At 40.8% G+C, this 23734-nt stretch overlaps 1 protein-coding gene across 2 annotated transcripts in view; it reads left to right on the top strand.

Moving 5' to 3' along the window:
* SORCS3 (sortilin related VPS10 domain containing receptor 3) overlaps positions 1-23734 on the top strand; it is a 410921-nt gene that overhangs the window by 196486 nt on the left and 190701 nt on the right. For both annotated transcript variants that reach the window (XM_033149721.1, XM_033149722.1), the window contains exon 3: positions 506-605. In XM_033149721.1, the coding sequence (XP_033005612.1) occupies positions 506-605 (100 nt within the window). The remainder of the gene's footprint in view (positions 1-505; positions 606-23734) is intronic.

Raw genomic sequence — 23734 nt, 5'->3', positions numbered from 1 at the left:
CCAAAGACTACATTGAGGCTGCATAGATACTATACATTTTAAGCATGTCGTTTACTAAAAACAATCATGGGAACTGTAGTTTACCCCCTTACAAAGCTGCAGCACCCTTAACAAACTACAGTTCCCAGTATTCTTTGGGCGAAGCGATGTGCTTCCAATCTTTAAAGCAGATTCAGAATCGGCTTATCATTTATCAGTTGGTTTACGCAAAGAAAACTCACTGTACAGGATCTGCCTAGTGACCTAACCAGTCTAAGTATTCAAAGGAAAATTCAAACTAATACAATAATGTATCTTTTCAGCAATATAAATAAATAGCTTGTCTTGATACTAGCTATCATTATGCTTAGATACATGAAAACGAGTAACTGATTAAAGAAAATTTCAGCGGCAAACTTGTTGACAACGCACCCATTTGAAGCTGGATGCCAAACATCCCATTTATGGATCAGGAGTTTTTCCAAAGTCCTAAAGAGTAACTAAATGCATTTTATCTTTATTCCAGGTCCACAGATTATGGGACTACTTATGAAAAACTAAACGACAAGGTGGGACTGAAAACAGTGCTGAGTTACCTTTACGTCAGTCCTACTAATAAGAGAAAGGTAAGGAAGCTATTTTTGAACAGGTAGCTAAGTACAGTAAAAAAAAAAAATAATGAAAATGAAAAAGCTCTGCTCGTGCAGGTGAGAATTCCAGCTCCATATCAAGAACATGAAATGCTTGGGCAAATCAGATTCTTGTTTTCTTCTTCTTCTTTTGGCGTGAGCTTTTAACTTGCACCCAGTTGCTTATAGCCTACAAACTAATTTGTTGCTAATGCTGCAGATCTTCTACCAGTTTACTTGTGAGTAAGCTTCATTGTTGTGAATGGGAGGTACTTCTAAGTATAGGAATATTTGTAAGGTAGGTTTCATGTGGGCCATTAAAAGGCACATTAAAAGCACATTGGTTCATTGTTTACACAGTTCTGCATGTGAATGTTGTTAACATTTGATTTCTCTTTTGCATTTCTGTTATCTTGTTGTTTATATTATTATTTACTGGATTTCACCGTAAGATCAGAGGGTGGGTTACAGGATTAAAAATTCAATATTAAAAATCAATGAAAACAATTTACAATTGTGTGTGTGTGTGTGTGTGTGTGTGTGTGTGAAAGGCTGGGGTCAAGAGGTTCATCTTCAGCATGTGACCAAAATGATACAATGCAGTTGCCACATAAACCTCTGTGGGGACAGAAATTCAGAGAATAGAGTAATGTCGACTTCACATTTATACTATTGAGTATAGACCGACTTAAGCATCTGCCATTTTAAGCCTTACCTGTAATATGGTCTGAAGATATAATTATAGAGCATGTGTTCCAATTTCTTCAGACAATGTGTCTACTTCTTTATTTATTTATTTATAATCCTAATTATTCCTCTTCTGGAATTTGGCTCTGCAAATAACTTTTCAACTTGGCCTCATGTTAGTTTGAACCCAGTATGACTCCATTAAGAACAGGGTACTCCTACCCATAGTGGACCCTTTGAAATAAATGGACATCACTTATGTTCATTAATGTCAAGGGGTCTACTTTTCAACATATCTTAGTTGGATACAACCCAAGGCTGCAATTGTTTTCTAGCTTATAGTTTGCACAAAAGACTAGAGGCTTCATGGAGTATCAGAAGTACAAGAGCTGAACTCGGCTTCTGTTGCTTCCTTTCAGCCCTTGGTTCTATTTGCTACCACTTAAGTTTAGCAAATTTTAGCGTTCACAGCTGGGGTTTGAACCGTATACAAAAAGCCAAGAGTTCAAAGTCACTAATAAGGATATGCAAAGAGCATGAGGCAGATAGAAAAAACTCTTAAGAGTTTGCTTGGAATGCTTAGCAACCAGGGTGATGTTTCCTCTGTGCTCCTGCAGGCTTTTCAAGAGAGAATCCAGGGTCATTTGTTATATTTTTTTTTAAAAAAACTAAAGTAATCATCATGTTGATTCACTTTGTGGGAAGGGAACAGCTGCCTTTATCTCTTGTGTGTTGTCAGAGACAGATTGCCATAGTAGATAACTAAATGGCAGCATCAGAGCTGTGTAAGGGGAAATCTTTGGAACTATTACATTTGATCTTTTTCAAAGTGCCATTTTTTGTCACCTGCTATATATCCATCTGAATGTGTATTTTGCCGTTAGTATTTTTACTATTATTTTTTCCATCTGTTGTCAGGTCACCAGGTTCAGGACTGAACTGATGTTTATTTTTCTGCCAGGTATCTTCAGGCAGGCGCATTGCCATAGCTACAGTTTTGTCCTGTCACATCTACGGGGAATCTTTTCTTTTTAAATTTCTTGGGCTGAGTACTCATCAGTCATTTTGACCTGCTCAGTGTTCTGAAATCAAATCACACCAGCTCCTGTTTCATATTATAGACTACAATCTCTTTTGTGTCCACATGCTTTCAGCATGTTTTCTCGGGATCCACAAACCCAGGCACCCCAAGATTCAGATTGTTGTAATGACTTTCCCATTGCTTCCTGACAGCATTCCTTGCTGCTAATTCCTCACCTTTTTGCAAACTCACTCTGTCAAGTGATAGAAGGGTAGTGGTTGGCGATGGAAAAGATGACAGAACTCCTGCACCTTTAATAGTTCTGTTGAGCAGGTATATATATTTCTTATGCACCCATTGAAATTCTCAAATCTAAGAACACAAGAAAACAGTATGAAGAAGTAATTTCTTTTGTCTGTTCTCCTAGCATTCAGCTTAACTGGATGTCCTCAAGTTTTAGTGTTATGAGAAAAAAAGAAAAAGTTTTCTTTATCCACTTTTCACGTACCATGTATAATTTCACACACACACACAATTTTCTATACAACTATTAACTGTGCAGGAACCTTGTCTTCTTTTGCATCTGGTCACACTATGGTAGGGATAGTTTTTTCTAAAAAAATATCCATATGAAGCTTATCAACACTGTTCCACCACCCTAATTCTAATTATGATTCACCTCAGCATAAAGCTACTCATTTTTTACTAGTTCTGCTAAAATTACTAAGAATCCTCATGTATTATATGCATTATTCAATGCACAATTCAAAGTGTTGGTGCTGACCTTTAAAGCCCTAAACGGCCTTGGTCCTGTCTACCTGAAGGACCATCTCCACCTCCATCGTTCAGCCTGGACACTGAGGTCCAGCGCCAAGGGCCTTCTGGCGGTTCCCTCACTGCGAGAAGTGAGGTTACAGAGAACCAGGCAGAGGGCCTTCTCGGTGCTGGCGCCCGCCCTTTGGAACGCCCTCCCATCAGATGTGAAGGAAATAAGCAACTATCTTACTTTTAAAAGACATCTGAAGACAACCCTGTTTAGGGAAGTTTTTAATGTTTAATGCTGTATTGTGTTTTTAATATTCAGTTGGAAGCCGCCCAGAGTGGCTGGGGAAACCCAGCCAGATGGGCGGGTTAATGATGATGATGATGATGACGATGATGATGATGATGATAATAATAATAATAATAATAATAATAATAATAATAATAATAATAATATCATACACATATACACTTCAGGTTTCCTAAAGTAACCAGCACATAAATAGACATGTACAACAATGCAAATAATTTCATATATAACTCTATTTAGAACAGATTCCTAGTCCATCCCCTTTGGGGCTTTAGCAGGGATGGTTGCCTCAGTCTCAAGATATGGACTCTCTAGAATTCTTCTGGGTATACTCAAAACTGACCATTCCAGCCAAGGAACCTTGGGAAATAGAGTTCACAATATGGCTGCTTAATGAGCCAGGGAGCATTGGTAATTCCTCATTAATAAAACCTCCCAACACAAGACATATGCTTCAAATCTAGCCAATTATTTAAGTTACCTGATTTATTAGCCTCATAAATTGTACACAAATGTTAAGAGATGTTAAAGGAAAAAATTCCAGGTATTAACACCTCTTCAGTGCAGAAATAATAGCAATTCACATGTTATTTTCCTATCTGCCTTCCAGTTTATTTTAAGAAGCGACATTCATTCTAGTAATGGAAATACTATTCATTGTCGCTCAGTCTTCCAGTGTGCATGTAGACTTTCGTCAGAATTCCTTAACCATTGGCTCAGTGCTACCTAAATTACTGTTTGATTATATCTCATGATGTTTGTAGCAACTAATTTTGCATTTTTAACATTCCACAGGATAATACTGCTGCTAATATTGGTTTGAATAATATAGGGGTTTTCAATGAAAAGGAGAAGAGAGAAAAATATGAGATAAGTCCTCCGTAATATTAGGAGGCAGCAGGAAGTGGTGTAACCATTCTTCAACATTCCTTGAAGAAAATCCAGGGATGAGCAGATATATTTAGGTGATGCAGATATATATATATCAGATGATGAGTGCAGGGTCTGGATCGGTTCATATGGGGAGAGATGGCCCTTGTGGTAATGTGGTCCTGAGCCATTTAAGGCTATATAGGTCAAAACCAACATTTTGAATTGGCCCCAGAAACTGATCAATGCAGACTGAGCATATCAGTGAATCTTCATTCACCTTATCTTGTAATTGGATTTTGTGCACGTTAATGGTTGAGTTTTAAACTTTGGCTTTCATACACAATCCCAGCTATTCCATGGAATTCATTGTCCAAAAGAACTGGAAAGAGATGGTTAGAATAAGCCGTTTAAGAATTGAAGACATCACTTCCACCTCTCCCCTCTGAGTTATTTTTTTTGCCTCCTGAGTTTTACTACAGGCATCTGTTCAATTTAATTTTCATATAAGATGGCCATAATTGTATTCATTTGCTCATTAGGCTAATTAATTTTGGCGTCTTTATCCGCTGAAGAGCTCAACATAGTGAGAAGTATTAAAGCATCTCTCAGAATGGGCATTCCATAGTCTGAAATTGAGGAACATCTTACAAGCATCCCCCCTCTAAAAAATAAATAAATATTGCAATAATCTAATACTGCCTGTTTGGCTTTTTTAGTATTATTATTAAAAAATGTTCCACCAGCAAGGTGTTTAAGGGGCAGGTGGACACCATATACATAAAACACATCCAGCACACTTACAAAGCACATGACTTGTCCCAAAGAATCACAGGAACTGCAGTTTGCTAAGGGTACTACAAATTGTATCTGTGAGGAATTACAGTTCCCATGATTATTTGGGAGAAGTCATGTGATCTAAATGTGTGTTGGATGTGCTTTAAACATACGGTGTGGATCTGACCTTAGTGTGAGCTGTTCTACATTCTTGTCCTGTTGGTATTTAACATTGTTATGTCTCAGTCCCATTTATGGTATAGCTAGTAACGCAAATTGGAGATGCAAGGCAATTAATGTTGGGAAACATTACATTTTTTAGGGTTTGTCCAAAGATTAGGACATTCTGGGTCAATATAATGAGTGTAATTGAAATAATAACTGGATATAGAATGCTGATGGGCCCTTTAATTACCTTATTTGGTTACAACAAAGATATACTGTTAGCAGTGGATAGATAATTAGTTCAACATTTACTAATTGCTGCCAGAATAATTATTTGCTGTAAGTGGAAGAAAATGAGAACACCAACTTTGGAAGAATGGTTCATTAAGATATGGAATATTGTTTGCATGGCTGAGTTACTGAATATGGTAAGAGTTAGAGGAGGCAGACAATCCAATAATCCTTTTCTGGAGACAGTGGAGTGTTTTCATTTACTGGAATGAGGTTCAAGATAATGCAGACCCATATGCATTAGTGGGAACATTGTTATATGTATGGCCTTTCTGATTATGTAACAGAGATTTTGTGTTTGTTTTTACACTTGGCTATTGTCTTATGCAAATGTACATGTATATCAGATGGATTGTAAATACATATTTACTTTTAAAAAATTAAAGAGAGGGGATTGTGAGCATTTGTGACGTTGACAGAACAGATAATAGGATTGTGACTAGCATCACCCAGAGAAGCTTTCACCAACTTGGTGCCTTCCAGCTGTTGCTGGACTACAACCCCCAACCAGCATTTGCTGCAGTGTTGTGGCTGACACACTTTCCTCCTTGGTTCTCAAAGTAGGAGTAAAGAAGTAATAGTTAGCAAGAACAAGAGAAAAGTGCTACATCTCTCCTTTCCTAATTGATTTACCAGACAGAATGATAATTGCTTCTCAGCTGTCCTGCAGGACTATGTTGGAAATTACCTATCAGGTTTCCCAAATGCCTCTGTTCAGCTGTGAAATAACAATCACACAGCCATTGGAATGCCAGTTACGTAAGTGTCATGTACACTGGTCAAAAGCAAAGCCCGGAGCTCAATGAGATCATAAAGAACAATGATCTGAGCTCTTAATTTTTACAAAAGAAATGTTTCTTTGGTCGTCTCCACCCCCACTACCTTAATTATCTGGATTCCTCTCCTTTACCCTTACAAGCCTGCCTTTAGAGGAAAGCCAGGATGACTCACTGTTTAAGTGTTGTGTGTCCTTTATAATAGCTACTATTGTCAGGAACAATAGACTAGATACGGTGAATCATTGGTTTTCCTCATTGAATATGGTTTTAGCTTCTTTTGGTGAAATAACCAGTCCACATCCTAAAAATGTAATTACTGTTCAGCAAAAATCTGAACAGTAATTCTGTATGACTCTTTGCTTATTGTCACAGCCTTTTTCTTTTTCCTATTAAAATGCATCACAAGCACTTAGGTGTGATCTCCATCAAGTTATAAAACAGAGGAACATTTGATTGGAAGGGACTTGCACAGTTTTGCCTAGTAACAGTTATCTGAAGAGACCTAATGTGGTCCCTAGGGTTGGTCCTACCGTAAGTTAAGGTGAGGCTCTTGGTAGCAGCTTTCTGCATCAATATATACGGTATGCCCTTATCCAAGAGGAAACATGGGTCAGCTGTGGAACATGGCAGACTATGGTCAAGTTTCACTTTCCCATGTTCACTTAATGTTCCTGATGCCATTGTACTCCAGTGTCCCCGGCCCCCATGTCAGTAGTCAGTAGCTAGTGATGTAGAACGGGAAGTCACTTAGCACAATAATGCCAGCACGTGAACAAGTTATAGTAGGGAAGGAGGAAACTTGTAGCAAAGCTTCTGCTTCAGCAGAGACCCCTGGGCTGTTCCACCCCAACAGCCTGGCTTGTACGTGTTCACAATCGCTACAGACAGAACAGGCTCAGTAGCAATGCCATGGAGTCTGTTATTCCCAGTCCTGTGACAGTTGTACATAAGGAAGTCCCATTGATATGAGTGCAACTGATAGAATCATAGAATTGTAGAGTTGGAAGGGACCCCAAGGGAATCTCAACTAAATCATAACTGGAAACTTCTTCTTTTTTGGCAGAAAATGCACACATTCCTTAAACTTTACACCTCTCTACCTGTCTCCAGAAATTTCCTCCACCTGAAGAAATAAACATGCCAACATCTGTGTCATAGCTGTCAACTTCCCCCCTTTTTGCGGGAAATTCCCTTATTCCAGTGCTGTTTCCCACTGCAGAAAAAGGGGAAGGTTGACAGCTATGATCTGTGTATGACAATTCTGGGCTCACATTGCCTGAAATACAAGCCTGTGCCTGTGTAACTGTTGCAGGCTTTTTATATTTATGGATCAAGTGGCAGAACCCTTTGATTTTTGACTCCAGAGAATCTGTGCTTAATTATTGCCAAGACATTACAGTTCTGAGCTGCTCTGGAAGCTTCCTGATGCATGGAAACTGCTGCGTGGCTCGAGGTCTCCTGCACAATTATAATTCCCATTTATAACAGGGAGCCTGAGAGCCTGTTACTCTGAGATTTCCCTGTTAAGGAGCTCTAATCAGGAAAGCATATTCTGAGGCACGTTTTTCATTTCACGGACATACTGCTGACTGATGATTTGCATGAGAAGCCAAGCAAAGCGGCATCTGGTATAACTCTACTTCATATGAGTTATTGTAGCTTGATCTAAACTACAGGATAGATTGAGACTTGGAGATCTTTTTACAATTTTCAGAAGGAGAGGTGTCTATCATAAACTGACTTTCTGCAGACCATGAATAATCAGCCAGCTAATAGCAGCTGTGCCTGCCATTATTTTCCAGGTAGGGACAGACAGATATCAGAAGGCTTCTGAGAGCCAATGTAGTCTAGTGGGCAAAGCGTTGGCTCTCAGCTTCTGTGCCACAAGACTCATTGTGTGGCATTTGGAAATTGCCCTCCTCCCAACCTGCACTGTTTTGCATATATTATCTGCTTAGAGCCCAGCAGCTTTGAGGAGCGCTTCTGGTTCTGATGGTGGAGGAGGGTGAGGCTGCGTGATAAGCAGTAAATGAGTAAAGGTTCCCAGGACCCGTAAACTGTTTCACTTCCCAGGTTCCTTTGGGGGCGGGGAGCCATATGTCGGGTGTTCTTTAAATGTGTGGTGTTGATGTGCCCATTAACATAGGAAGTGTAATCTCTGGGCTTTCCCCAGAGTGGTGGTGAGAGGGCTAACCAGGAGTTATTGTATGAACCAACCTAGTTGGGGGTAGAGTTCCATGTAGGGATGCGGGTGGCGCTATGGTCTAAACCACTGAGCCTCTTGGGCTTGCCGATCAGAGGGTTGATGGTTTGAATCCCCACGACAGGTTGTGCTCCCTTTGCTCTGTCCCAGCTCCTGCCAACCTAGTAGTTTGAAAGCACACCAGTGCAAGTAGATAAATAGGTACAGCTGCGGCAGGAAGGTAAACGGCATTTCCATGCGCTCTGGTTTCCATCACGGTGTTCCATTGTGCCAGAAGCGGTTTAGTCATGCCACATGACTGGGAAAGCTGTCTGTGGATAAATGCTGGCTCCCTTGGCCTGAAAGTGAGATGAGTGCCACAACTCCATAGTCACCTTTGACTGGACTTAACCGTCCAGGGGTCCTTTACCTTTACCTTTTACCTTTAGAGATCCATGTATTAATAATGGATCCTCCTAACTCAGGCGTTGATAGGCAATATCTGAAGCAACACAGTGGTCCCCCCCCAAAAAAAAATTGGATAATAATTGGAAGTTTTCCTCCGTAAAACATATTAGTCATAATGCGCAGCTCACTTCTATGGCCCTTGAATGTGCCATAGAATTATCTAGTTCTCATGGTCTACATGCACTGGCATCACCTTCACACAGTGCTCACCTGCCCATTCATCCAGTAGAAAGGGATGAATGATAGACTTGCAATGTAGACTGGATTCCAGCTGTTGTGGGCAGGGCCTCTGGTCTCTTAAAGGTATGCTTCTGATTGTTTGCTACAGCATAGAGCTAGGAGCATCAGTATGGATATCAGCCATGAGAACTGTGCAAACACAACTTCTTCAGTGCTTTTCTTCTAGGAAAAAACATGCTGGTACTCACCATGAAGTTTATACAGTAAGTGCCACACTTTTAACCAGTGCTTTTCTTCTAGAAAAAATGGTGTCGGTACTGAGCACCCTTGAGCACCCCCAGGGGAAAAAAAGCACTGGTCTTTTTGAGTCTGAGGGTTGTATGCAATGCTACTCTTTGTCATTTTTTAAATCTTCTGCTCTTTCACAGCTAAAATACTGCAGGTAGTTTTTGTTTTGTTTTGTTTGCTTCTTCCAGCTGGGCAATAGTGTAATGAGGCTGCAGTTTTCTGAGCGCACTTGGCACTCACTTGTGCCAAATGAGACAAACTGCTGCCCACCAGTGGCATGTCCATTTGTCTTTTATAATATGTTTAGTGCATCCCAAGCAAGTGGCAGAGAGGGAACCTGAGTTCTGGGGAGTCCTCAATCCATTTAGCAGATGGAAGGTTTCTCTGGGCCCTTTTCATGCTCGTCACACTGACACTCTTTTGAAAGGCATGTGCTCCAAATCGAGGTGCATCATTCTGATGTGGAAGAGAACATACTTATAATAAAGGGAGCAAACCATCACTCCAGCACAAGCTGAATTAGAGCCAAAGGGAAAGAATAATAGAACTGTTTTTCTCCTGCATTTTATTTCCAATCTTTTCCTTAGGCTCAGCAAAATACATTTACTGTGAAACCGTTAACTGTTCAGCTCACACTAATGGACAGCTATATTACCTGAGCTTTGAATTGAATTGAAGCCTCCTCAATCCTGTCGGCTACTTTGGAAAACTCCTCTAAGATGCACTGTGCTCTGTGGGCAGTGGGGGCAGATGTTATTCAACCATGTCGTCCTGCTTCTGCCGGGAAAGGTTTCATAGATGCTGTTGGAAAAGGATTCCTAGGTGCTCTGCCATCACAGTGAATGATATTGAGAACTTGCATTCTCTCCATTGGAGGAGTAAGACAGAAATAGTCAAATCATTGTCTACGAACAAAACCCAGTACAGTTTTACCTTGGATCTTGAACGCCTTGCAAGTCGAACATTTTGGCTCCCAAATGCCGCAAAGCCGGAAGTGACTGTTTGTGAACATTCTTTGGAACCCGAACGTCCGACGTGGCTTCCGCTCCTGCAGCCAATTGGAAGCTGTGCCTTGGTTACCAAAAGTTTTGGAAGTTGAATTGATTTCCAGAACGGATTCCGTTCGACTTCTAAGGCACCACTGTATATGTGATTGAAGTCAGTGATGTATGCATTTGTATGCATTTTCCAAGGTTGAATTCTCCTGGTCAGATGTGTAGATTTTAACTGAAGGAAGGAGAAACATGTTGTGTGGGCATAATTAGTGCCTGTGTGTTACAGGGCAATGCCAGCAGGCCATCGAAAGAAACGGGGAGCAGGGAAGTGGAGAGAAATCCCATTTGCTGTTCCACTAAACCCTACCTTGATATCCCCTGAGATCCTTGTCTTTTGCAGACACCGTTTTCATGACTGGAAAGCTTTAGCTTCAGTCTTCTGATTGACTGTGTTGTGTTGCATGGCATTGTGAAATCATTTTGCTGTACAATCCTTGATTGGCATGGTTAATGTTTGTTTGTTTTTTAAAAAGCTTCCCCAACAGCGTTTAATCTGGCTGGCAGTAAACAGCAGCTTAATAGCAATGAAAGAGGTGGTGAAGGGGGAGGGTTCAGGGGCAATTTGGTATCCATTAAAGCTCAATTTCCATGCCTAAAACATTTACCTGTAAATATTTGGTACAGCCATAATATTTAGCTTTATAGGGCTATACAAGAAACATCCCGCTTAAAAAACAGACACGCATAAATTTTGCTGCATTGTCTATCTAGTTTCTGGTGATCAGAGTTTCGGAACACAGAAAAGGTGAGGGTCACATACAGTCAGTTAGTAGTAACTGATAAACCTTATTAGGCTACCACATTTTAAAGAAGTTGTTTCTATGATAGGTGTTTGCTCTTATTGAGAATTTGCATTTCTTTCAATATATCAAACCCCATTTCTAAGTTACTTCTCCCCATTTGTCTGCTTTTAAAACAGCCGTCTGCCATTAATATTTTTCTTCCTATTATGTGTGCATTTATATGCCAGGATCAAGTTGCTAGTTGAATATGAACAAATTCAAAAATCATAAGCTAGGAAGTCAAAACTTTATGTTGTTTATATTTATGTGGTGTAAATGTTTAGGTTTCGTTGGTTGTATCTTTTATTGTCATTATCTAATTTTTAATTTCTTTTTATTGCTTTATATGGTTTTTGTTTTGTTTTGTTTTTTGTTTTGTTGTTGTTGTTCTGATGTATCAATAAAATCTACTGTATTACAAAAATTCATAAACTAGCTTTCTAGTTTTTAATACAATGTACTTACATTAGTTTTATGGGGCAATTTGTAAGGAAAAATGGCTGTTACTATTATGGCAAAATAACAAAGCCCAGACATGTAAGCAGAGGAGCCCCATGTTGCTCTAACTAAGGCCTTCACACTATGCAGAAGAAGTTGCAGCTCCCAAAACAGCTAATAATCAGGGATCGCTAGGCTGACCATAGGCCTTGCTTTGTAGAGGACAGTCCTATTTTTGAAGAAGTCCAGTTTCACGAGAAGATAGAACAGGGGTCTTGATATTGTCCAGTAGCAATGGATCCTAGACACAGCAGGCATATAGGTCACCTGGTCACAATCTTCCCCACTATGATAAAATATAGCAGATGCACTGACTTGCAAGGGAGATTTGGGGGACAACATTGTGCACATGATGTTGCGATGTCCCGTTGTCACGTGCATGACATCAGGGAACCAGGAGGAGCTGGGGGCGGAACCAAACGCAGTGGTCAAATGGCTCAATGGACAGTGGCTCCTTTTCCACCTCTTCTTGGTGCTGCCAAGAAGAGGAGGAGGAGGAGGAGGAGGAGGAGGAGGAGGAGGAGGAGGAGAAAGAGCCAGGTGCTGGAGGCATGCCACACTCAGCTCTGCGCTTTGACCTTCTCTTAATCCTTGTTCAAGTTGATTCTCAGCACCAGAGACATGACACAGATTCCATTTTTCAAAATGACACGTGCGTGGGAGAATTTTCTTATAAACTGTGCTAGATATTCCAAATATGGAAAATATGTAGCAAGATAGAGAGTTATGGGGTAACTGATAATTTCACTCTTGTCCCTTCTTCTTCTTCTTCTTCTTCTTCTTCTTCTTCTTCTTCTTCTTCTTCTTCTTAAAATAATGTGTTCCATGGATATGTGTAGCATAAAATGAAGTTCATAATGTTGAAATGGGACTGATTTTGAACATATGAATAACACTAATGGTGATACTGAAAATACTGAATTCCCACGTTCTCTTATCACTTGTCTTCTCTGAGTGCAGTCTTCTTGCTAGCATCCCAGCTGGACATTGTCCCATTGAACACGAGTGTTGCTAGTTACTGGCCTCTGAAAGTATTCTTCTGAGATCCTTGCATTGACAATGCCATGCACCCCAGAGCTAGTAAATTATTAAACATCTTAAAATAAGAGTCCTTATTAGTATTCTTCATTTGCTTTTAGTATCATGTTATTTTTAATGAATGCTTGAATCATTTTTTTAAAAAAAATTAAGCCTCAGAGATTAAATTTGTTAACATCACTAAAGCGCTTGGATGCAAGATGTGAATTAATAGTAAATAATTAATAAAAAATACAACAGCATTAAGTTGAAAGCTATTATTGCTGTAAAATCTTTGCGTTATACATTTCCCGGCATGCTCATTAGTGATCTGGACACGTATCTAATTCATGGTCCGGGGCTTCTCTAAGATAATATATATCTATGTCTCCTTAATTTCAGTGAACTATTGGGTAATATTGTGGATCAGTTTCATGCATGAGGCTCACCTAAATAAATCTGAACCTTTAGCACACATGTGGGCAACCTGTGGCCCTTGAAGACCTTAAGTGTGGCCTGCGTGGGCTTATACAAGGCAGCTTCCTAAGTTCCTTTGTTGTTCTGTGGTTCAGTAATGCTTAGAAAGGTTCCTTATTCAGTGGAATAAAGGGAGTGCTCTATGCGCTCGAGAGGCTAGATATGCAGAAGTGAATTGGGAAATCTGCTAATTAGAAGCTCCATGTGGGCAGTAAAGCACATAGCAGGTAGATATCATATAGTGCACAGAGCCATCCTCAATGAATCCTGGAGGTTTATAAATCTGACTTTGAAAATGTCACCTGGACTCTGTTGCCTGGTCCACAGTAGAAAGAGACATCTGTGACCAGTGAGGTTTTTTTTTTTGGGGGGGGGGGGCGGACGATGACTCCATACCCTTTCCCAGAAACATAACTTTCTCCTCTACTGTTTCAGCAAGAGTAATATATTAATTTATGAAGTATGAAAAATGAGGTAGTTTTGCATTAACCAGGAAGGGAATGGTGCTTTGCAGTCAGCAGAATAATCAATCAATAATAACGAGTCAGCATGTTCTGATTTTTTTTTTTTTTAAAGAGGAGGTAGAAAATAATAGAATGGGTGGAGAACAGCTCAGCAAGAGGAGGAGGGAGGGAGGCATTCAGTTCTTTGGCAGTATTACCAGAGTTGCCCTGGAGACCTCTGGAGGCTGGAATTAATATACCAAGGAGCAAATCTCCCCCCTCCCACTGCCCCTAAATATCAGGAACAAGACATCCCTTCTTCTAAATGTTTTCTTCCTTTGCATTTTTTGAGACTGGGCAGATCCTGTAGATAGCTTTTAAACGTTCACACAGTATTCAAAGTTATGCCACCTCTGTTTAAGCCTTCAACTATCCGACACCCTCCAAACATTTTCAGGAAGAACTTCCAGAGCTTAGCATATTACAGACATGTTGGCTGGGACTGATGGATGTTGCGGTCCAAAACATTGGGAGGGCACCAGGTTGGCAAAGGCTGTAACACAGCATTAATCCGTACTCCTCTTTTATGCAATGTGAACTTGAAACAGCTGGATGTTTTCTGGGTTTTTTTAATATATAAAAAGAATTCTCCATCCCTGCATGTTTATTTATAAATAATAGACGTTCAATCATTCTGAAGCATCCAGCATCTTATAACAGAAGAGCTGGGAGTCACCTAAAGCAATATATTGGTGTGGCATTGTGATGAGGGAATTGCACACTGGGGTTTGTAGTTAAAGACATGCAAAGGATCTCGGTGGCATAGGGAAGAAAGGGTGGGGTTTGTGTGTCTGCAGAATAGCTTCAGTTTCAATTGTTTGGGGATTTCTTACTATATAACCATCAGCGGTTTTTCATTCAGGAAGAAATGAAAAACTGCTGGTCACATTAATATAGTGTGTGGAATTCAGCATAATGTGGTGTATGTGTGTGGGAGAGGGTGAACTGGGTCATGCAACAAGACTTCCCTCTTCTCCTCCCCCTGCATGTCCCTAGACCTATTATGGGTTGTCTCCAACTTTCCAGGCCAGATTTAAGGAGAAAAGTCCCATGAGAAGACCTCATCCTGTACACGCAGGAACTTAGTTGAATCCCACCCATTGCTTTTAGACAATTCTCAAACATTCTGTTATTTTGAGGTTAATAAAAGAATTAAAGTGTGTTTCCCCCCACCCCCACAATCAGGTAATTTATATTTGGGGGGGATCAAATTGGAATGATGTTGAAATGAATCTGTAGATGTATGTAAGTCTATGTACATTATGGCATACCATTCATTCAGGCTGGCCCAAGATGTTTTGCTGTCTGGTCACATAATGCCTCAAATTGGCCAAGTTATTTTAGTACCTAGGTGGAAAATGCCACAGACACCTTTGAAGTAAATATGCAGGAATGGTAAATTGAATAAGTAAGAATTTTCTGTCCTTTCATGACCTGCAAAACCGCTCTCTGCCTAATGGCAGGGCTGGCTGTGCTAAGCATAGTCTCATGGGGTACATTCTGATTAAAATTGAGTTAAAACCTCCTTTTAAAACCTGCAGTTAATTCACACTACTATTTCTATCGTGCTTTTTTGTTAATGCTCAGAGTACTTTGTATATATTATCTCAGCATCCTTACATGAAATCTCTAAGGCAAGTCAATAGTATTGTTCCCAGATTGCCAATACGCAAGTGAGACTGAGAGAGAATGAATTTGGGATTGCAGTGAAACTCGCACAGGGGGCCCATCTGCTCATCTAAAGCCATCGCAGACAACTTTAAACAGGCATAGCTTCCCCCAAAGAATCCTGGAAAGGGTAGTTTGTTAAGGGTGTTTGTAATTTTAGGGAGATCCATATCTCTCATCTCTCCCAGTGTTACAATTCCCAAAGGGGAAAGAGGGACTGATTGTCAAACCATTCTGGGGACTGTAGCTTTCTATGAGGAATAGGGACCTCCTAACAACCCTCAGCGCCCTTACCAGGGGGTGGGGAGGAGACACGACTGTTTAAAATGGTATGATATTGTTTTAAATATATAGAGAAGTGTATGTAACACTGTTTATGATTGATATGCATTGCAAATAAAGAGGATATGTGTCCACATCTGGGGAAAATGCCTATGGAAATTCCACCTGCCATTTAACCCAATGGGTTTTGCCTAAATGCAATTTTGGTTTTAGGCACGATCCATGGAACATAAGTGTTGTGCAAGTTGTGAGCTTACTGTAAAGCAAAGAGAGAGCCAAGGATAATAGCTGACATTTAGCTGCACAACCAAATCTTTGAAAAAGAAATAGGTTCTTCCCTCCCTCTCTCTCACACACATCATTATCATCATCATCAGTTAGTTTCTTTCCTCATAAAAGTGACCCAGGCAAACTTACATTAAACCCAAATAAAGCAAACACAATTGATAAAAGCTCTAAAACATCTCTACAGATAAAAGTTAGTTCTTATAAATCTTGCTTCACTAAAAGTGACCTCAAATGCTCTGTCATGCGTGTGACTAGAGTGTAGCCTACTGTACAAAGGTAAGAATCATGTCCACTTTTCTGTGTGTCTTATAAATAGGATCCCCTTCTCCCATCACTGTCTTTTGCCCTCTGGATGGTTGCTCACAGTAGAATATGTCCTTCAGGCTGAAAAACATTGCCCACTCGTGTTTTAGCTGGATACAACCCATTTATATTGAACAGCAGCCTAGACGTTCTTAAAAACAAAAACAAAAAATAAATAAATCTGGGTCTAGTGATGTGTCAGTTGAGTTTTAAAGCCATAGTTAGTACCAATACTTGGGAGCCTTATGTGGACCACAGATAAGAGGAAGAAGTCTTCACATTCTGTGGTGCAAATAGCAATTCCTAAATTGGTATTTGAATTTCTGTGTGGGTTGTGTAGTATATATCATGTTTCACCTGCAAATTCATGAAGGTGGTAGAGATGTTGAATGAAAACAAGTGTAGGAAAAGTAGTTAAGCTACATATTCCACAAACCTGAAACATTCCCCATAAGCAAGCTGTATTGCTGTGTCTTGTTGCCCCCTCTTGTATCTTTGGCACTTGACATGTGTACTTTTCACTTTTAATTAGAAGCCACCACAAGCATAAGAAGCATTTGCTTGTTAAATTTCAGGTGCCAGTGGAAATGGAAGCCATCCAAGAACAGAACATTTGACCTGGCAAAGAGGGAGACATGGTTATTGGAAAATTGTGGGCGGTTTTATTTTTATATTTAATGGTTTGCATACCTGCCTGCAGTCAATTAGTAGCATTTTATGGTTTTTTAAAGCCTAGTAAAGGGTGGGGGGAGATCTAAAATCCACATTAGTGCAATACCATTATGAAACTAACTAAAATATCCAAAAATAGTGTGCCAGCTTTTGAGTTCTCTCTACGTTTTTATCAGACTAAATAGTAAAAGACAATGATGGCCAAGGAGGGGTGGTGTTGGCCGATGCTGAAGATTAAGATATATTTTCATTGGTATTTATGGGATGTATGGATAATTACTGGGCAGAATGCAATATTACACAAGTGGACATCCACTTACACAATGGGACTTCACCTTCCTCTGCTCCTCCTTGCTCCCTGTACACACCCCAAATTTTCCTGGAGGGTCCCCAAACCTCTGGAGCAAATTGTTCAGGATTCATTGGGTGCAGCTGCAGGCTGAGGAGAGGAAAATGAAGTCCCGTTGTATGAGTGGAAGGCCTAATGCAGTGATGGTGTTGGGTGCAACCATTTTCTTTTAATATTCTTCTTTCCTTCCTTCCATTGAAGCTCTTCATATTTGGTGTGCTTAGTGGGCAAACTCTGTTATATGTCTGCAGCAACATGTTCCTCTTAACTTTGAGGAGGAGATCACCCCACTGAGGATAAGAGGAGGAGCCTCCTTGGTATGGGGTTCCAGTATGGCAAGGGAGAACGCACAACCTTTTTGCAGGTCTTTTCTCCTTCAAAGCACAGAAAAGATTAAAACCCCACCAATTTTTTGTCATCACAAAATGTACAAACTTTTTTTCCTGTGTGTAAAATAAGCTTGTGCAAATTAGATGCATGAAACCTATAGAAATTCAGTTCTCTCTGCTCAGAGCAATGAGGTTCTTGGGGGAAATTGCTACACATATTGGTTTTTTTTAATATTCAGTTTCTATTACTCAGCCATTTTGACTTGCTTACTTCATAATTAGGCACTGAATGTTTTATGCACAAATGCTTTGCTCACAGTTGTACTGCAGCTTTTGTGTTCTTCCTCAGGACATAGCAAGAAGAGAGAGCAGGGAAGAATTTAAAAAAGAAGAAACCAGGAACAGAGTGGTAATAATATGCATGCCGATGAGGTCCAAATCCTAGCTTTAGGATGCAGATCTAGGGCTACGTAAGCAGCAAGGCGCTTAGAGTGTCCTTCCAATGTGAGGCTCTTGTAAAATTATCTTCCCACAACTTGCAACCCTATTTACAATGAATGACATTGTGGAGGATATGTTGCCAGTTTTCAGGGGTGTGGATAACCAAAATGTTAGTGGTTTTGATGAAGGAAGACGGCACTTTTTAATCTTTTCGGCAGCATGACATCCTGAGCAAAAATGGCATTAGGCAGGATCTAAAAGCTGGAATGTGTCCAGAAGAGGGCAACCAAAATGGTCAAAGGCCTGGAAACAATGCCTTATGAGGAACGGCTTAGGGAGCTGGGTATGTCTAGCCTGGAGAAGAGAAGGTTAAGGGGTGATATGATAGCCATGTTCAAATATATAAAAGGATGTCATATAGAGGAGGGTGAAAGGTTGTTTTCTGCTGCTCCAGAGAAGCGGACACGGGGCAATGGATTCAAACTACAAGAAAGAAGATTCCACCTGACAGTGAGAGCTGTTCGGCAGTGGAATTTGCTACCAAGGAGTGTGGTGGAGTTTCCTTCTTTGGAGGTCTTTAAGCAGAGGCTTGACAGCCATCTGTCAGGAATGCTTTGATGGTGTTTCCTGCTTGGCAGGGGGTTGGACTGGATGGCCCTTGTGGTCTCTTCCAACTCTATGATTCTATGACTAAAACATGGTGGAAGGGATGCGGGTGGTGCTGTGGGTTAAACCACAGAGCCTAGGGCTTGCTGATCAGAAGGTTGGCGGTTGGAATCCCTGCAACGGAGTGAGCTCCCATTGCTTGGTCCCGGCTCCTCCAACCTAGCAGTTCGAAAGCACGTCACAGTGCAAGTAGATAAATAGGTACCACTCCGGCAGGAAGGTAAACAGCATTTCTGTGCACTGCTTTGGTTCGCCAGAAGCGGTTGTCATTTTGGCCACATGACCCGGAAGCTGTACGCCGACTCCCTTGGCCAGTAATGCGAGATGAGTGGCTCAACCCCAGAGTCGTACACGACTGGACCTAATGGTCAGGGGTCCCTTTACCTTTACCTTAAAACATGGTGGGGGATTGGGGGTTCTGAGGCAGTGTATCAGGCTTTGTCCCCAGCTCCTCACCTCAGTTGGCCATTGTGATCCCAGATGCAAAGCCTGCAGCACAATGTGTGTTCACACTGGATTAGCTCTCAAGGACACTCCTCAGCCACCATGCTGGGATGGCCTAACAGCCAACTGGCAGCCTGTTTGAATCAGGGACTGGTACTTGCCCCATTGCCATGCCAACCCCACTTACCTGCTGTACTTAATACAGTTGTGGCCAATTTTAGTCAACACATGGGTTTGATTTTCTTGATGTTCCTCTGTTGATGTTCCTCTGATTTTCTTGCTGTTCTTCTGTTGCCCCCTGGAGCAGCCGATTACTCATGCCCCATAACTGTGTAACTCAAAAAAAGCTTGTCCAAATTCCAAGATCCTGAAGAACTTCTGCACACTTCTCTATTACAGCTTCCTTATCTTACATGACTGTGACAATTTACTCATTTTAGGTCTCATAATAGAATTGTACAGTGTATAGTGTGATGCAATGTCTTTACTTAGAAGCTGGAGCTAACTGTTGCCTCCAAAGTTTATTTCACTTCATTAAATAATCTTTTGTTTGCATGTCAAATTGATTAATTTGCCTCTATAAGTCTTTGCCTACACACACACACACACACACACACACACCATATTGGGAATAAACCAGTTCCTATGGTAATTGTGGAAGCTTGGCCAAGATCTCAGGATGGTATATGTGCATGGGGAAAACCTTGTATGCAACTGGAACTGAGTGTATTATTTTAGAAATCTGAATGTAAACACACATTTAAATGCAAAGTTTTATGCGTATCTCTAAAATAAAATAAAAAGGACTTATGATTGAAAGCATAAGGAAGTGACAGAGACTGGAATTAGACTGGATTTGGCCACCTAGACACCAAACTGAAGTCTACTCAAGAGTCATGCTTTGTCATGTCTTGCCAAGTCCTTTCTTTTGGTGTCTGCCAGGCACTGCAAGCACTAGGGTACCAGTTGCCAGACAGTTGGCAGACCCCATCCCACATGTCCTCTTGTTGGCTTGGAACACATAGAGATCAGGAGCAGGGCAGAGAGTGCAATCCCTTTCCCCTCCATATAGGCTGGATTATTGCAATGCATTCTACATGGGGATAACTTTAAAGAGTCTGTAACAACTTCAATTGGTTCAGAATATGGCTGCAAGTATGTCTGTGGGCACTCACCCTTGGAATCATATTACATCCCTCCAGCACCAGCTGTCAAATTCTTTCCTGCCACAATTCAAAGTGAATTGGGGTGATTGGCAGGTCTCTTCACCTCTGAGTCCATGTGATGACAATAACTCTCCAAGTCAAGTAGCCCCCCCCCCAATAAAGCCACAATATAGCCCTATGTTTTCCTATATGATGTTGCTATGTTTCTCTAGGTCTATGGACCTATTACTATTGTTGCTGCTATTTTTATTTAAATAAAGTTAATTTTGAGCCAAAAAGTGGCTCCAGAATATTTGGAAAATGTAAAAGCCATTGAATAACTAAGTTCTGATCCATGCAGTTGTTAAGGATGTGCATATCACCTCAGTCTGTACTGGAATTGTTGTTGTTATTAGACAGAGGGAGGGGGAGAGAGAGGGAGAGAGAGCCTCAAGCATTCCTATTTTGCACCCTCGTCTGGAAGTCTAGGTCATTCTGCACCCATCACTGTGTAGCCAGCCTGGTGCCCTCCAGATGCTGGGACTACAACTCTCATCATCTCTAGCCAGCATGTGCTACATATTCACAACTTCCCCAGTATTCCTTCTCCCAAAACTGCAGAGATTGGGAAGCAGGCAGTATTTACCACTTGTACCTAAAATATTTGAGTTCAAAGCAAAGTACATTTCTGTTGTTCCCCACAGACCTCAAAAGCAATTTTGCTTGTTAAAATAACTCTGTTTTGTAAGCAGAAATAGTTACAGTATTATAACAATGGTGGATTTCCCCCTGTGTGTTCTAGGATTCCCAGCAGAGAAACACATTGGGAATTCTGGTTCCATAATAGTACTTTTGTAGATTGAGTTCCTGGTCCAACAATTGCCAACACAGCAAAATAACTTCACTTGTTCTAATAGCTCTATTAAATTACTTGTGTGAATAAAATGGTACATTGTACATTTCCTTAGCCTTCTTGGCCTTTTAAGGCTAAATATGCCACTACTTTCCCCTTTTACATGTTGAACATGTAAAATAACCAAATGTGACAATCTCTGTGTGGTATCTCCCCCCACCCCACAATCTCTATACTTATTTATGGTGGGAAGAAACTAGATGGAGGTTTCCTGTAACAGAATCAAGAGTCTTACAGTGAAGCTGACTAGGCGGAGATACAGCAGAGACAAAGGGAAGTATTTATGCACCCAGTGCACAATTAAACTCTGGAATTTGCTACTACAAGGTGTGGTGGTGACGACTGTACCTATTTTGCTTTCAAATGGGATTAGACAAATTTATAGAGTAAAAAACTATCAGTGGCAAGTGATCATGATGGCTTTGTGCTCTTCTAGATTCAAAGGTAGCACGGCATGCATTTCTCTGAGTTTTGACCTCACTTGGTAGCGGTGCACATCATAATATATCTGAGTACAGTAGAGGCCCATGCAAGTTGTGTTCAACATCAGCTTTCATACTGTAAACTTTTGCTTCCCAAATTCTGGTCATTAGAGTTTGACAGTAGCACCAGCCTTTGTATCTGGCACACATATTGAGAACAAAAGCAGCACAACCTTCCATTCTGGAGAGTTACACAAGCATCTTGCAGTAATGGTGTCTTTGAACTAGCTGTTAGAGCTGCAGGGGGGGTTATGTTTTCCACATTTTTCATTGTACAGCTGAGTGTTTGCATCCCCAAAGGGATTTATTGCCAACTACATGAGAGAGATGAGAAGTTTGGTGGGGGGGGGGGTGGAGTTTGGAGGATGGCAGAAAGCACAGAACAGTCAGGGAGTGAACTCTACCTTGTTCCTAGCTTATAGCCTTGGGGCATACTCTTTAGCATAGAAGCTGAAAGGTGATGCTTTATTTCAGTGTTGCGAATTTTCACTCCTCCATTTTTGATCAAGAAGGTTGATTTTAGAAACCTGTGCAAGGCAATGAAATATTGAGCTTGTGCTTTGTTTTACAAAATACTAAGAAAAGGATAGGGTGCTGTTTAATTTCCGTTGGGCGTCTGTCTTGTTCTTTCATTACTGTAGTGAAAGTCACCTTTAACACTTTAAGATTTGCATGGATTTTATGGGATTGCCTTGAAATGCTTGCCAAGGTATAAAAGCCGTATGGCTGAGGTACTTTTATAACACATGCCTCATAAACCCATATAAAGTGAGAAGAGTGCACTTCATCCTGTAAGATTGCATCATTATGTTCCAGAAAGATGATAATCTGGAGCTATATCTGCTAATTAAATCTGTTATTAATGTTAATTTCCAAGTAATAATAAGTCATGTTACAAGAAGTTGGAAGAGTAGGTCCAAGTCGGCTGGCCCTTTGGGGCGGAAAATCCCCACAGATTTTTCTGATAAAGGATTGAGGCCACTCAGATGTTGGCAGTTTTGTAATCCCTGTTGGCCATAGGAATATTTATCTGAGATCTCAGATTAGAACCATTTGCAGAAAGAAATGTCTTGAATCACAATGACCCTCTAGCTAGAATTTGAAAGGGAAGAAGTTAGGCATGGGAAATCGTAATGCATATAATATAAACTCAATTATAGTGTTGAATTGGAATTGGGATGAGATAGAGCCCCACTCTTGGCATCTTTCTGGAGACCATTGCAAAAGACTGACCCCTGATTGGCTATGATCAACCATGTGACCAGGAGAGGACAATTTCTGCCACTCTAAAGGCTTTAATTTGCCCTTAATGGCACAGCACATGGCTAAATCTAAAACATTTACACACACACACTGTGGTCCAACCAGGGCATTTTTTTCAGTCAGAGCTCACTGGAAGTTCAGCTCCAGTACATCTCGTGGGTGCAGTTGCCATTCTAAGAGAACAAGGGAGAAGTTCATGGTGAGTTCCGGCACCTCTTTTTCTAGAAAAAGAGCACTGGTTCCATTGTAATAGAATCTATGACTTGATTCCTGATTGGAAGAATGAAGCAGCCATAAAGGCTGGAAATTGTGAGAAAAGAATGGCTTTAATAGTTATGAATAGCCATGAAAAAGCTAGGATTAGAGGTGGGATTCACTTATGTCCAGGTTAAGCTAAGGCAACAGGGCTTCCACAGACTGCACATGTTAGGTAAATCCTGCCCATTGTGTCCATGTATACACAGAGCCTGAAAACTGCAGGGTACCGGACTGCTCCTGCAGAGCTAACCAACACATTGAGTCCGGGGCTGGGACTAGCAAGCACCATCCCTGTTCCCCTCCCAACATGTCCATACTTTCAGAATGTCTGAAGGTGGTTCTAGCCTACAGAATTTCTTTTAACCATCTTGAGTTTGAATTCAAGATAATTCCTGCGGTTGAAGACATGTCTTTTCAGCTAAGCACTCTTGCTTTGGAAAGCATGAATATGCACTACATACAGAGCCCAATTAGGCCTGCTTTTTCCAGACATTTCTTCAGGTGCAGCTTT

This window comes from Lacerta agilis, chromosome 5 (genome assembly GCF_009819535.1).
Source record: "Lacerta agilis isolate rLacAgi1 chromosome 5, rLacAgi1.pri, whole genome shotgun sequence".
NCBI lineage: Eukaryota > Metazoa > Chordata > Lepidosauria > Squamata > Lacertidae > Lacerta > Lacerta agilis.
This window is presented reverse-complemented; position numbering and strand designations above follow the sequence as displayed.